The 15008-nt window shown below is 41.5% G+C and overlaps 1 protein-coding gene and 1 non-coding gene across 2 annotated transcripts in view; one reads left to right on the forward strand and one right to left on the reverse strand.

Annotated features, from left to right (window-relative positions):
- slc12a2 (solute carrier family 12 member 2) overlaps positions 1 to 15008 on the reverse strand; it is a 170508-nt gene that overhangs the window by 11971 nt on the left and 143529 nt on the right. The window contains exons 21-24 of the mRNA XM_060908373.1: positions 8929 to 8976; positions 5482 to 5604; positions 5248 to 5359; positions 551 to 637 (exon numbers count right to left, since the gene is read on the reverse strand). Coding sequence (XP_060764356.1) covers positions 551 to 637; positions 5248 to 5359; positions 5482 to 5604; positions 8929 to 8976 — 370 coding nt within the window. The remainder of the gene's footprint in view (positions 1 to 550; positions 638 to 5247; positions 5360 to 5481; positions 5605 to 8928; positions 8977 to 15008) is intronic.
- trnae-cuc (transfer RNA glutamic acid (anticodon CUC)) lies at positions 13696 to 13767 on the forward strand. The gene has a single exon. It is a non-coding gene; the product is annotated as a tRNA-Glu (tRNA).

A 15008-nucleotide genomic window follows, 5' to 3' on the forward strand; every position in this document is an offset into this window, starting at 1 on the left:
AAAATGTACTCGTGTGGACGGGCCCTATGTGTCAGCCCTGTGATGACCTGGCGACTTGTCCAGGGTGTACCCCGCCTTTCATGGTGTTTCACCATGACCTCTAGTTGATCTGCACCCACTCAGAGGACGAGTGGGCTAAAACTGACAGGAACTGTCTCAACACACACTGGCAGCATCCTTAAGGCAAGGGGAGGCATAAACGAGAAAAGAAGTGGTATTTGCAACTAATTTGTGTCTAAAGCTTGTGTAGATATGACACAGAGTTGAGATAAAAGACACAACCTTTCATTTTTAAATGTTTGTTTCGAATGCATATTAATTTCAGTGGTACCCAAGATGAGCAGAGAGAGAGAGAGAGAGAGAGAGAGAGACACCATTAACAGCAAAGATTATTATTCATTAATAATTCAAAAAGGCTACCGTTTTGTTCCCCCCCCCCTTTCCTCCAAATTGTCAAGCCATTTGGGGTTGAGTCATGGGAATCTCAACATATTTGGGCATAAAATCACAAATAAGAGGGCAGTGTGATGAACGGGACAGGAAGTCCTACCTCTCAGTCTTGGGTTTTGTATTGATGTCTCCGAGGACGGTGATATCCGAGAAATCTATCCTGAACTTGCTGAGCAGTGTGGCCATCCTGAACAAAAGTAAAACATCAAAGCAGGTTACTAAACACCTAAGCCATTCTGGGGCAAGAGAATACTGCAAGAACATGAGCTTCAAAATAAAGAATGCAATGATGTTTTGCTGTGGATTTACTGTCAATTCAGAATTAGTTCAAAAATATCGGTCGCTTTGAGACAGATCAGCTGCAGGATTCTCCCTGGAGAGCAATTTCCTCAGGATATGGTGGGTGGGTGGGGGGGACTTCAAAGAAAGGAAAAAAAAAACCCTTCAAAGTAACATGATGGAACAGTCAGCGTGAAGCATTCACCAAAGCTCGACATGTTTGACGATTAGAATCTCAGAAATGCTCTATGGAGATATCGTAGGCGTAATTTTCAGAAACCAGTGACTCATTTTTCAAACAGAACCTGATCTCAGTCAGTCAGTTAATCTTAAAGCAGATACGCAGAACCATGGCCTCACTTTCGTTTATAAATGCCTTGAGACCTCAAGAATGGCACAGGAATAGTTTGAAACGTTAACAATAAATCTAATAGTCATTCATATAGGTAGCGGTCTGAGTGAATGGCCTTGACATCTGTGACGTCACAGCAGGAAGTCTATCGGTCTCATCGCCATTTCCGCTATACTAAAACACAGAGCTGACTGCAACTCCGATCCTCCATTTTGAGCCAATTTATCGCCATGCCACGTAGATGTGTTGCTGGACGGTGCAGCAACACAACAGAAGGTGGATTTACGTTGCATTCATGGCCCAAGAATGTTCAAACTGCAAAGATTTGGGCGCGTTTTGTGAGAAGTTCACAGGCAAATTGGGCACCTACGAAGTGGTCTCTCCTCTGCCCTGGACATTTTACTGAAGACTCATACGAGACCTCTGATCTGTTGAGGAGCGTTGGCTATAAGCCTGTATTGAAAGAGGGTGCAGTACCGACAATTAAAGGAAAAGAAAACTACAAGAAAAGGAAAGCAAGTTCAGTTGCACCAGTTCTCCCGGAGTGTGAGCTGAGGGTTGTTGCTAAACCTGGGACGGAACGGGACGTGACATTATCGCCCGGACAGTGACCTCCCCGCAGTTGTTGCTAAAATCAGTGACGTTCCGTCCCGGGTTTTAGTAATTGCCTGAGCCGAGCAGTCATGGCGGAGTACTCAGTATGGACAAAACGGAGAATGAGTGGAGCAGCCGCCTGATTTCTCCACTTGGATATGCTTGCTTCAGCAGCAATATCTCGTCCTTACGTGGAAGAAGCGAATGAACGGAGAAATGAACGAACAACTGAAAGTCAGATCGTTTCAAAACAAATCAGCCACAAGATCGGCCTTCAAGAAGCGAGAACACAGACGGGTAAACTCCGACTCTCATTTGGATACAAAACAACAAAAATACTCGTTTACCTGTATTTAGATTAATTCATGTAATTTATATTCTGTATTTAAGTTACTAGTATAAGATTATTTAATTTGCTTCAGAATGTGATTGTCTCAGTTCATCTGATTATTTAATTAGCCTTTTACGTTTTATCAGTGAAAATGCATGCATGTACATGTATGTTGCATAAGTTATAACACCTATCCTGTTTTAATGAGAGTCAACCCACAATCAATGAAGTCAAATCAGTCTTAGTTGAGCAAGTCGGTAACGGTGTTTCTTATTTTCACCTTAAATTTTTATGTATATGACTTTGGTCTATAGCTGTCAAAGGCCTCGGCCTTAAAACCGGTTCCCGCTGTGACGTCACGCACTCAGGGCTGGCTGGCTCAGCGGGGCAGCTCGAATGCCAACTTTGCGGTCGATTTTAACTCTCAAAAATATCTTTTTTTTTTTTTATTCCAATTTATGCAGCATACAAGAGTCAAGGATGGAGATACTATCCACTCAGAAATGTATTTAAAAATAAGAGGTTCTGCGTATCTCCTTCAAGGCAATAAATGTTATGGAAAATAGGATAGGTTGTTGAAAAGTGCACTGAAATGGACATTTAGAAAATGAAAAGCACAACGCTGCGTTCTCATGTGATGCCAGAAGTCCATTGATCGACGCTTTCCAACTCATTTCCATTAATCTAACCCATCATGTCCACCAACACGCTATGAAGTATTAACCGGTCACCAATGTCTTTTGAAGGTACAAATAAAAATCACCACCCCGTTCGGCTGCATTTGATCAGCCACTTAATGTAAAATAAAAACAAACAACGCAGGCAGGCGATCAGTTTTATATACAGCACGCAGTTCATTGGGAGCGAGCGAGCAGCCGCCACGCTTCCCCTGGCATGCTGTGAAAAGAGCGAGTGCTGGCACATCGCTAAATTTAGCAAACAAAGGAGCAGCAAGCAGCTGCACAGGACAATGGGAAACATTTGTGTTGGACAAAGCCGCCACGTGGGTTCAGAGCACTCTTCGATACAGACACAGAAAAGGGAATGATGGTGAGGAACACATGACAGACACACTGGATAAAGACAGTTTGCATATTAAGAGAAACATTTATTAAACGTGCCTTAGTTCAGGCCGAGTCTGGAAGATCAGTACTTTGCCCTGAGCAAGCTGGCAACAGAGTAGCTAACCAAATCCTAGCAGGCTTGGACAAAACACAAAAACCCTAGTGCAAGCTGACCGGTAAGATAAGTAACAGCAGCCCTGCCAGCTGTGATGTATAAACGTGCACTTAGTCTTTTCACAAATCAATATCAAAGGAAGAAACTGTAGTGTGTGTATATACAGGGATATACGGTAATCACTGGCTCGATTGCTTTAAGGTGAAATGTAGACACGAAGCATTCACATGCAAGAAAGGTTACAGTAAGTTCTTTCTTATGGTTCTAGAAAAAAAAGTTGTTCTGTCCAGCAATTACCGTATTTTCCGGACTATACGTCGCTCCGGAGTTTAAGTCGCATCAGCCAAAAAATGCATTATGAAGACGAAAAAAAAAATATATATATATATATATATATATATATATACACGTCGCACCGGACTACAAGTCGCACTTTTTTGAAGGGTTATTCTATCCATAGAATCTGTGATTGTATCTGATAAGCGGCGCGTGGTTACTGCGCAACTGCATCGTTTATTTAATAAACGAACAGCTGAGCAGTGATAACGCGCCCTTTGCCCTGTAAGTAGCCTAGTCTGATTATTTTAAATATCTACTACTATCTTTAATACCATCACTATCGTTATTACTAATAGCCCATATTATTATTATTATTATAACTAATATTAGTAGCCTATTACTGATGCATTAATCAGTTTGCTTTTAGAATATTTTTACCCGTAGGGCTTATTATCGCCCCATGGCTCTTTCATCTTTGTTATTAAAAGCTGTAGTCATCATCGAGGAGTGTCATTCTTCATTTTTGTCGAATTTTATTTCATCAAATCAGAGGCGACTTATTAAAAAAAAAAAGTGCGACTTATAGTCCGAAAAATACGGTAATTGCAAAGTCTGTGCGTAAACTTTTCTAGTTTCTACATTTTAACTAAGACAACAGAGACTTTGCACGGTCATACGACCCCATAGCAACGGTAACTATGCCGCCATGACAGGGGTCATGCTTCATTCAGCCAAATTAATTGTTATTGATCAGTATGGAAAGGTTTTACCATGTTTTTGGATGTGCAAATTGTTTTGAATGAAACGAAAACATCAGATAGTTTTTTTTTTTTTAATTACTGAAAGTAATTCATCATCAGGAAAAAAAAAACTAAAGAAATTTCTAAACGTAGAAGGGAAAAAATTATTCAGCGGGACCTGGTGTTGAACAGAGGTCAGAAACCCTATGGTATGCTCACTTCATTTCCTCGAAGATAATCGTAGGAGGAAAATAAAATAAAATCGCAGTTATAGCAATACTCATGCACTGTATTCTTATACGGTGACGCGAACACGAGCAACACAGCGGCTCTGCACAGCCTAACCTTCACTGAGACTTGGTGCATTTACATTCAGGGATCCTTCAGAGCGCCTTGTGCGCACGCTTGGGACCCAGTCATTATGGGAAACACCTGATACTGATTTGAGCACAATCAGCACGTGCACATAAGGACACTTCACAGAGACTTTGTGAAGTCTTCCGTCAGGCATGTGATGATAGACGGGTCCAAGTGCAGGAAGTGTTTTTATCAGCAGGCGTGATCTTTACAAAAACACCACGCAAACGAAACCAAAAGCAGAGGCATAAACAAACGCGACCGTGATAATGATCAGACTTTACAAAAGTGAAAGTAATCCTTCCTGGAAGCAAATGTGCATGTTTTACATCTCGTATCATTTCCCCCCACTTCGATAAATTTGCATTTCAGTTGGGTGAATTTTTATCTGTATTTGGTTTTACTACTGTTTTAGCTGAAGAAGCAGGAAAGTGATCACTGTAACAACGAGTCAAACGAGTGCAAATGCCACAGTAAAAGCGTCCATGTTGGCACCTCTTATAGTGACCATAAAACTTCACACATAATGCGATAATAAGGCTATTAACCAGAAGATTTAGCAGTACACGTCATCCTAAGAAGGAAAATTAAATTTGATCACATTTGCAGCTTGAAAATGACTCAAGTAAATGAATATTTTAAAAAATAAAATAAAAGAAACCCTCCGACGGCAATGAGATACTAACGATCTGCGGTCATGGTCGATCCTGTTGATCTTGCCCCCAATAAACACCCGGATCTTACAATCCTTCCACTTCTTCTTGTTGGTAAGCAGGTACGGAATGAGCAGCGTGAGACCTGCAAAAGCAAAAACAGCACAGCTTAACTGACTGCAAGAGATGGTCACACATACATGTATATATTTTTTTTACTCTTTGAAACATCAGACCAAAGGATAGCTTTGATAATCTGTAACGCACCACCGTCGTCAAACAGCCACCAGACGTCCACTGTTCCTTTTCCCTGCTTCTTCTGAAACTGCTGACTGGCCTCCAGCAGCTTCTGATCAACCACATTCAGCGGTGCAGTGGGACTCGCTTTATCTAAAAATACACACCACCACACACCTCGTTCAGGGAAGCAACGCACAACAAAGCTGTTCCTCTGTATTAAAACCTGACTGCAGGGTGATGCATATCGAAACAGAAAAGAGGAAGAGAGGAAAGTGCAGAGGTTTTATCTTGAGGCACCACAGCCACAGAATAATGAAGTCCCTGAAGAGAGTTTTAAGCCCAGTTACACACCTCCAAGCAAACCCTATGCTGATGTGCATACTATGATTACGCAGCTACTGTTAATCAGAACACATCACATTAGAAGAAGTGCTAGTGTTTGCAAAGAATCTTATTCCCTGTGTCCGAAATCGATCCCTATTCACTATATAGGGCACCATATAGCGGGGACGCCATTTTGTAGTGCTGTCTGAAACCTTCGTGAGGATTATTTACACCCTATATAGTGCATTCATTCAAAGTATCCCACAACGATGCATCACGAAAAGTAGTGTACAACCGATGGTCACTAACCAAAGCAATATATCCCATCATGCATTGCGGTCACGCTGAAAGAAATCTAATTAAAAGTCTCAAATTTGATTTAATAAAAGGCAGCGGCAAAGAAGAAAAGTATTCAGCCTTGATTTTAAAAAACTGAAAGACGCAGGTACTTTGTATTGATTAAAGTGCATATCACGGGTAAATTCAGGAGCAAGATCAATGGAATTCTCCTATTTTACATTAAACTTTGGTCAAATATCTGTCACATTTTGTGCAATTTTTTTACCTTGCGCAATAGGGGAGAGTGGGGTAAGATGAGCCAGAGGGTAAGATGAGCCACCCCCTGTTTCTAAGAAACAGTAAACAAATGTGACCATGTGACCACATTCAAAGGGGGACGGGACCATTTACTTACACTTGTGGAGAGGAGCACCACATGTCAAACTAGGTGAGGGGGATATTTATAAAAATGTGTTTTTGTGCTTTCTAAGTCAATTCCATGTTTGTCCACAGTGAAGATGATTTAGAGAAGACAAAAGTAGAATAATATTTAGACACATTAGGGTAAAGTTAGTGGCTTTCTAAGCTATGATATGAATGCTAATAAAAATAATTTTGATTAGCCTAATCCCCTTTATTAGCATTTTTCTACAAAATGGTGGCCACGGGGTAAGACGAGCCATTAGATGTGGGGCAAGTTGAGCCACTGGCTCAACTTACCCCATTGGTGGCTGAGCTTACCCAATATGGATGACACTTAAGTTTTCACATTTACTGGTCATATATGACAACAACATATATATATATGACATCAGATGAGGAAGACCAGTTGTTAGATGTGGGGGATTATGTTGTGGCAAAATTCACGGGGAAGAAGAAAGTGCATTTCTTCATTGGCCAGATAATCAAATTGGATGTCTTCGAAATAGAGGCAAGATTTGTCAAAAGAAGCCGGTCATGCCATGGCTCTGCAAGAAAGCCGACCTTTGTCTTCAAAGAGAAAAATGAGGCTGTCCTGTCAAGACAGGATATTGTGAAAAAATTGCCCCACCCCTTTACTGTTGGGGGGACAGCACGGAGGGAGAGGCAAATGGTGTTCCCTTGCAATTTGAACGCTTGGAACATTGAATAATGATGAAATGATTGATGGAATGATTGCTGCATGTTTTAGCAATGTTTTAACCTACTGAAAGAAATAAGATTTTTTGGCACTGTTCTACTGTTTTAGTAATTTCTATAATATAGTATATCTCTCATTCCCTCTCTAACCATCCCTCTTTCTATCTATCTATCTATCTATGCATATCTCTCTCTCTATCCATCTATCTATCCCTCCCTATCCCATCTCGTTCTATCACCTCTCTCTTCATCTCCCCTTCTCTATGCAACGGCCCTATCCCCCACTTGATTGACTTGACTTGATTCACTGATTGCATTTCTAATAATAAAAGTTGTTTACTTTGTTAACCTAACACGTTTTGTGTTGGCTCAATTTACCCCACACAGTGGCTCATCTTACCCCGTGCATGGGGTAAGTTGAGCCACTTGACATTTTTTTTTCAAGAGGTAATATCACTCTAACCATAAGAGCTTATCAATTGTTTTTTGCTCAGATAGTAACAGTACACTTTGAAATTTGGTATGGTGTGTAGACTGGAAGCAAAAATGGCTTTAACATGTAGTTATGATGAAAAATGTAAAAAGTGGCTCATCTTACCCCGCTCTCCCCTACCAGAAAAATTCAGTTAAAATCAAGGCATTTGAGGCGAATTGATCCACCTCTGAAAAACTTGGCATTTGGATTTCCCGGCAAACATTGATTTTCATGACGTCGCGTGCGGGACGCCTCCCTCTGAATCCTATGTCAGCGCTGGTTTGTTTATGAGAAAACGACCTGATGGTTTTCTGCAAATTTCTTCAACGTTATCGCGTAATTATTAAAATGGTTAACAGATGTATCGTAGGAGGGTGTAGCAACACCAATCTTGATGGGATCAGTACTCATCGCTTTCCAAAAGACCGGACAATGAGAGAGAAATGGGAACGCTTGGTCTACACAGGCTGTGCACTGAAACCGTGCAAAGCTCTCGCAGCCTGCTGGCGCTTCCGCAGGTGACGTCACGAATCTGGCTCCAGACTCCCTTGGGATTTTTCCAGACGCGTTTTGTTATTTTATTTTTTTCTGCTGTAGACAGATGGCCTTGTGCAAAATTACCCTTCTGGATGAGTGTGTAAAGGGACATACTTTCATATAATTAAAAAAACAAAAACAAAAACAAAAAAAACACGAACTTGGTCCAGAATATGCACTTTAAATGTGGGAAATACGCTCAGTATAATATGGATTTATCACAAAAACACATGCATGTATTTATTCTTTTGAAAACCCACCAGCTGACTGACCTGGCACGTTTTAATTGTGCGATAGTAATGATGTAAATACCAGTGTGACGGACTAGTGTTCGAAAGCGTCTTTTTCATTTTACCAATGAGCTCACTATATAGTCCTCTATACAGTAATTCCCTATATAGGGAGTAGTGAACGAGTGAGCGATTTCGGACACCGGGATAGTTTCATGGATTTTTTTTGTGGAAGCAGATTTAGCAGCGACATGCAGCATGCAACAGAAGGAATCTGGAAGAGAAAGAAAGACGCTTTATTAGAACACAGACATGGAGAGAGACGGATTTCCCAACTACGATGGAGCGCATGGTGCTGTACAGGAAGAGAAGCCAGCAGGGGAGAGGGAAAACAACATGGAGACTGAAGAAAGAGAAGAGTTATTCTTAACCGACAGTCAACTCGGCAGAAGAGATAATGATATGTAGTGAGCGAGTGAGAGAGAACAAAACCTAAGATGCACTGCCTGCCTTTTTTCAACAGGGGCTGTGTAGGAGCTTTACCATCATCGTCATCATCTGGATAAAGAGGGAGAGGAGGAGAAAACAGAGGAGGTTTAATGTTTGTTGCTGTCGTGATGGAAAACACATGCGTCAATAATGAGGTACAATGAGACGGCTGTTCTATTATCATCACATTAGAAATGGTTCTAATCAAACCGGACTCCTCTCCATCGGGGGAAAGAGAAAAAGGAGCTCGATATATACGGAGATGTATATACACAAGTCCATAAACACAATGCGCTTTTTTTTTTTTTTAAACCAACAGGTCTGCCATGAAAAGAAAAAGGAAGAGTTCATTATTACTCATATTGCGCATGTTTCATACAAATATGTTCACATGCACATTACAATACAGCAGCATTACACAAAACTTAACCCCAAAATTACTTAAAAGGAAAACCTACAACACAAGTTATTTCAAAACATCATGATAATAAAACCATCCAAATATAAACATGAATGGTGAAAAGCCTCTTTACAAAGATAAGTCTTCAGTAATTTCTTAAAAATATCTACAGATCCTGCATTGCGAAGCTCCCGAGGTAATTTGTTCCACAGTTTGGGTGCTGCAGCTACAAACGCACGGTCACCCAGTGTAGCGAGTGTTCTAACTCTTGGTGGCTGGAATAATGGCTCACTATTAGTCCTTGGGCTAGAACGTGATGGGGATCTAATAGCAATGAATTCTAGTATAGACCCCTTCGCAGTAAACGTCATTCATACATAAGCGGAAATTGCGCGCGCAGCCTGGACCCAAAAAAGACTCAGCGATGCCTAGTTGTTGTGTTGTCGGGTGTCAGAATCGTAGCAGTGATGGGGTTAAAATGTACAGAAGTCCAGCAGGATCTCACCCATTCCAAAAAAAAAAAAAATCGCCGACGTCTATGACTACAAGCCATCAAACGTGTAGACTGGGATGAAAGCACTATCAAAAATGTGTGGGTTTGCAGCGCCCACTTCATCACAGGTAAGATCAGGCTATTTATTAAATCTTTCTTTTTTATTCTTTCTAGTCTTCGTTTATTGATGTAGCAAAATACTTTGGTAGCGTTTGTCTGATTAGCTGGGTCATAGTTACACAATGTAATGAACACTGTTAGCATGTTAACTTAGCTTTGCGTGCAATTTTGTTTGTAGGAGAGGTCTCGTTTGACTCAAGCAGTCCAGATTTTGTGCCATCATTATTTGTGTATGCCGAAAATCACAATTTTAAAGCAAGGATGGAAAGGTAAAATTGTGTGCCCTCGCTCTAAATGCCAACTTACGCTGACTGCTCTAACCTAGCTCCCGCCCCGTTCAGTTTCATTTCTGCTCTCTGCCTCTCGCTTTTTACGCAGCTCTGATTTCTCTTAGCTGCACTCTTTACACTATCATTCCTTTCATGCCATTCCCTCCTGCAAATTGCTGTTTAGTGTTGGTATTTGCTGTTGTAGCTAAAGCCACATTGCCATCACATCACTGGCATAATTTGATTAAAACAAAATGAATATGAATGTCCCATTGTTAATCAAGTTGTACATGGCCGCGCATAACAATCATATGCGTCTAAAGACTTGTAGGCACGAAGTTTTTCGTGGGTGTACACCGAAGTCTTGTCAGTAAGGTACGAGTAGATATCTGGCCGTTGTATACCAGGGAACTTACTAACATCGTCCGTCCACTCTTTAATTAAATGCGGATCCGGTAGGCGATGTCCACTTGTTAGAGTTAACTTATTTATGTAGCATTCTCGATCTTGTAACGACAATTGTTTTGCATAATCTGACAGCTCATAATGCCGGGCTATGGGCAGCGCCATTGTTTCTGGGTCCAGGCTGCGCGCGCATCCTGGCAACGGTCGGTTTGTTTACAAACATGCGAAGGGGTCTATATCGTCCAGGACTAGGCCTTGTATAGCTGTATAAATTAACATGGGTTTCCCCAAAAGAGTTTTAGCATATCAGGCCTGATACGCTTGCTCTGCCTGCCGATACGCTTAGCTGCTTTAGTTAAAATCCGATACGCTTAGATTTACACAGATACGTTAAAATTTCCTACCCACAAGTAACTAGATACATAGGAGAACAAATAACTGATCCATTTACATATTGATTGATATTTGTGTTAAACAAGCGGCCTTTTTTTTCCCCAATGTTTGTGTTGATTCTGTCAAAGTAATATGTCCGCGTGGTATGATGTAAACAAACTAATCTGTTGGCTACGTCAAGATCACGTGTTCAAACCGTCCAATAAAAATATCGCAAGAAAACGTCAAACATCCTGGAAGTTTCCGATTCATTATAAGCGATCTCATTGGCTGCCGATGTTGTCCCGCACCAGACGGACAAAGCCGACTGACTTTAATAAGCTAGGAGAAGACTCGCTGGACAAATTAATCCACATCAGCATGGATGACAGCGAGATGGACTATGAGAGGGTTGCCCAACATTGGGCCGAGCAAAAGCCAAGGAGAATTAATCTGCTTTAAAGGAGGAGAAAACTTAATTCATTAGTTTGGGTTTGCAGAAAGATTATGTACTTATAAACACTCTCACGAAGTGAAGTTGTCCAAATGTGTCAAATATAGCATCATTTCAAATAATAATCATAAGCATATTTGGCAGTGTGATGTCACTGGGATCCATTTGACAAAAGGCGGCTCCGGATTATTCTTTTGTTAAAGGCTCACAGTGACATCACACTGCCAAATATGCTTACCATTATTATGCTACATTTGACACTTATTAACACAATCTCTTCATGAATGTTTTTATAAATACATAATCTTTCTGCAAACTTAAATGTATGAATTAAGTTTTCTTTCCCTTTAAATATGTTTTAATCTTAATCTCGTCCGTTTAATAAAGTGCCAAAACTTAAACTTTATAATATGCAGTTGCATTACTTTTCTTTTCAGTGCATCTTAGTTCTACATATATTATGGTAATTGCATCAGAAACATTCTAAATCATTACAGTTATAGTAATACAGCAACTTATTTTAAGGTGGCAGGTCTTAGGTTCAGATCCCTTTGTGATCAACAGGAGGTCATGATGATCGATTCTCTTCACTGGATTGCAGAAGCTGGAGCAAACCACTGGTCATATTTTCATGCACATTTTTGTTACATGGCGGCACGGTGGTGTAGTGGTTAAAGCTGTCGCCTCACAGCAAGAAGGTCCTGGGTTTGAGCCCCGGGGCCGGCGAGGGCCTTTCTGTGCGGAGTTTGCATGTTCTCCCCGTGTCCGCGTGGGTTTCCTCCGGGTGCTCCGGTTTCCCCCACAGTCCAAAGACATGCAGGTTAGGTTAACTGGTGACTCTAAATTGACTGTAGGTGTGAATGTGAGTGTGAATGGTTGTCTGTGTCTATGTGTCAGCCCTGTGATGACCTGGCGACTTGTCCAGGGTGTACCCCGCCTTTCACCCGTAGTCAGCTGGGATAGGCTCCAGCTTGCCTGCGACCCTGTAGAAGGATAAAGCGGCTAGAGATAATGAGATGAGATTTTTGTTACAACACCACTTGATCATAGATAATTAAGTGCAAGGGATCCCCGTAGATTTTCAAATCTATCATATACCTCAGTAATCTATAACAAAACAGTTTAACTTGCATGTTGAACTTTAAGGTGAAATTTCAAATGTGTATACATTAATACTATTTAGATCAGAAATCATTGAAGCACTGGTAAAATCCATCCTATAATCATGGATCTAAAACCTCTCAGAGACCCTGAAAATGCACCCGAGAGCATCTATTTTCAAAAAATTTTGTTGGCACTCAATTGTGTGTTTTATCATGCCAGAATTTAGGGCTTTAATTTTTTTCTGGGGAAAACACTGAATTAACAATATCTTAAAATCTAAATCAATGTAAAATCTTCTAGCACTAGCGTAATGTGGTCAAAACGCAAAATGTTACAAATAAACCGAGCCGTTGTATTTCGAGCCCTCGGCAGCTTTTGTCGCCGAGTCATGGGTAGTCCGTAGATGGCCTGATGGTAAGGCCAAGACGAAGTCTCGATTTACTACATGCTTTGGTGCTTTTGAATAAATAAGTAGGTGAAAAGAACATAAAACAATCCATGACGTTTGATTTTGCAGCTTTGTTGTATTTCCTGTTAATAAATGTATTAAAGTAAACCTTTTTTAAACTTTAGTGAAAACAAGAGCCAACAATAGTAATAAATAACGAAGCCATGGCCAAATGGTTAGAGAAGCAGCTTTGGGACTAAAAGGTGACCAGTTTGATTCCCTGGACCAGCAAGAATGGCTGAAATGCCATTGAGCAAGGCACCTCACCCCCAGCTGCTCCGGATGTGTCGTACGTCACTCTGGATAAGAGCATCTGCTAAATGCCTGTAATGTAAACGATTACAATAGTCTCAACAACTGGTTACCAGTGCATTCACTAGGGTCTTTGCACTTAAGAATTTCCCTATTCTCCTAATTTTTATATATTTATTTTTTAATATATATAAATAAAAACCACGAGTTGGCCTAGTGGTTAGCGCGTCCACCTCTTGATCAGGAGATCGCGAGTTTTACTCACAGTCAGGTCATACCAAAGATCATCATAAAAATGGTGCCTACTGCCATCTGGCAAGGCATGCTGCAATACAGATGCGAGTGGGGAGTCAAACTCTCGCGGTTACCAGAGGACCCGCCCCACTGTAACCCTAGCTGTATAGGTGAGAGGCCGAGGGCTATGGAAACGGAGACGGACACTGCACCCATACACCTTAAAGAGTTGGTTAATCCCTGGTGGTCTAGTGGTTAGGATTCGGCGCTCTCACCGCCGCGGCCCGGGTTCGATTCCCGGTCAGGGAACAGAAACCTTTGGGGGCATCGTGGCTCAGGTGGTTAAGGCGCCATACCATGAATGCGGGCGACCCGGGTTCGATTCCGGCCCGAGGTCATTTCCCGATCCCTTCCCGTCTCTCTCTCTCCCGCTCATTTCCTGTCTCTACACTGTCCTATCCAATAAAGGTGCAAAAAGCCCAAAAAAATATCTTTAAAAAAAAAAAAAGAGTTGGTTAGTACTGGGAACTGACTGCCTGGGAAGACCAGATCCTGGCGTGAGAGGGACTTTAACTTGTGTGTATATATATATATATATATATATATATATATATATATATATATAGGGGCGGCACGGTGGTGTAGTGGTTAGCGCTGTCGCCTCACAGCAAGAAGGTCCGGGTTCGAGCCCCGGGGCCGGCGAGGGCCTTTCTGTGCAGAGTTTGCATGTTCTCCCCATGTGGGTTTCCTCCGGGTGCTCCGGTTTCCCCCACAGTCCAAAGACATGCAGGTTAGGTTAACTGGTGACTCTAAATTGACCGTAGGTGTGAATGTGAGTGTGAATGGTTGTCTGTGTCTATGTGTCAGCCCTGTGATGACCTGGCGACTTGTCCAGGGTGTACCCCGCCTCTCGCCCGTAGTCAGCTGGGATAGGCTCCAGCTTGCCTGCGACCCTGTAGAAGGATAAAGCGGCTAGAGATAATGAGATGATATAGATATATATATATATATATATATATATATATAGTAGAACGCAGCCTGACGGCATGAAAAATAATTTGATAAACGCAAAAAGAAAAATGAGAAAGGAATAAAGAAAAAGAAATCTATATCAAGAAAAGAAAGGAGAAGGATGGGATGAAGAGAGAGAAGTTGAGAAATGCGGAAGGAGAATAAGGAGAAATGCAGCAAGAAATACAAGGTGAGGAGAAGAAAAAAAAAGGAAAGATTAAAAAAAAGTGAAATCAGCAGAAGTGAAGAAATGAAGGAGACAGTGTAAGGTGGGGAGGAGAGAAAGACCTACAGTGTGTACACACTGTGTGCGCGCACACATGCGAGAGCGAATCAGAGTTGCTGACTGGTCAGTTGGGAGTTCCGTAGTGACGTCACCAGACCCCGGCTGGATTTCAGCCCTGCTTTACTCTGTAGTTTCTGTAATGCTCTCGGCATCACTCTCCCGTCCCGTCCCTACAGTGACCTCGAGCTGCTGCGTCTCCTTCACTTTAAAGAGACGGTGCAGTTTGTAGCTGGATGTGTAGACAGACTAATGA

The sequence above is a fragment of the Neoarius graeffei genome, chromosome 25 (assembly GCF_027579695.1).
Source record: "Neoarius graeffei isolate fNeoGra1 chromosome 25, fNeoGra1.pri, whole genome shotgun sequence".
In the NCBI taxonomy this organism is placed as follows: Eukaryota; Metazoa; Chordata; class Actinopteri; order Siluriformes; family Ariidae; genus Neoarius; species Neoarius graeffei.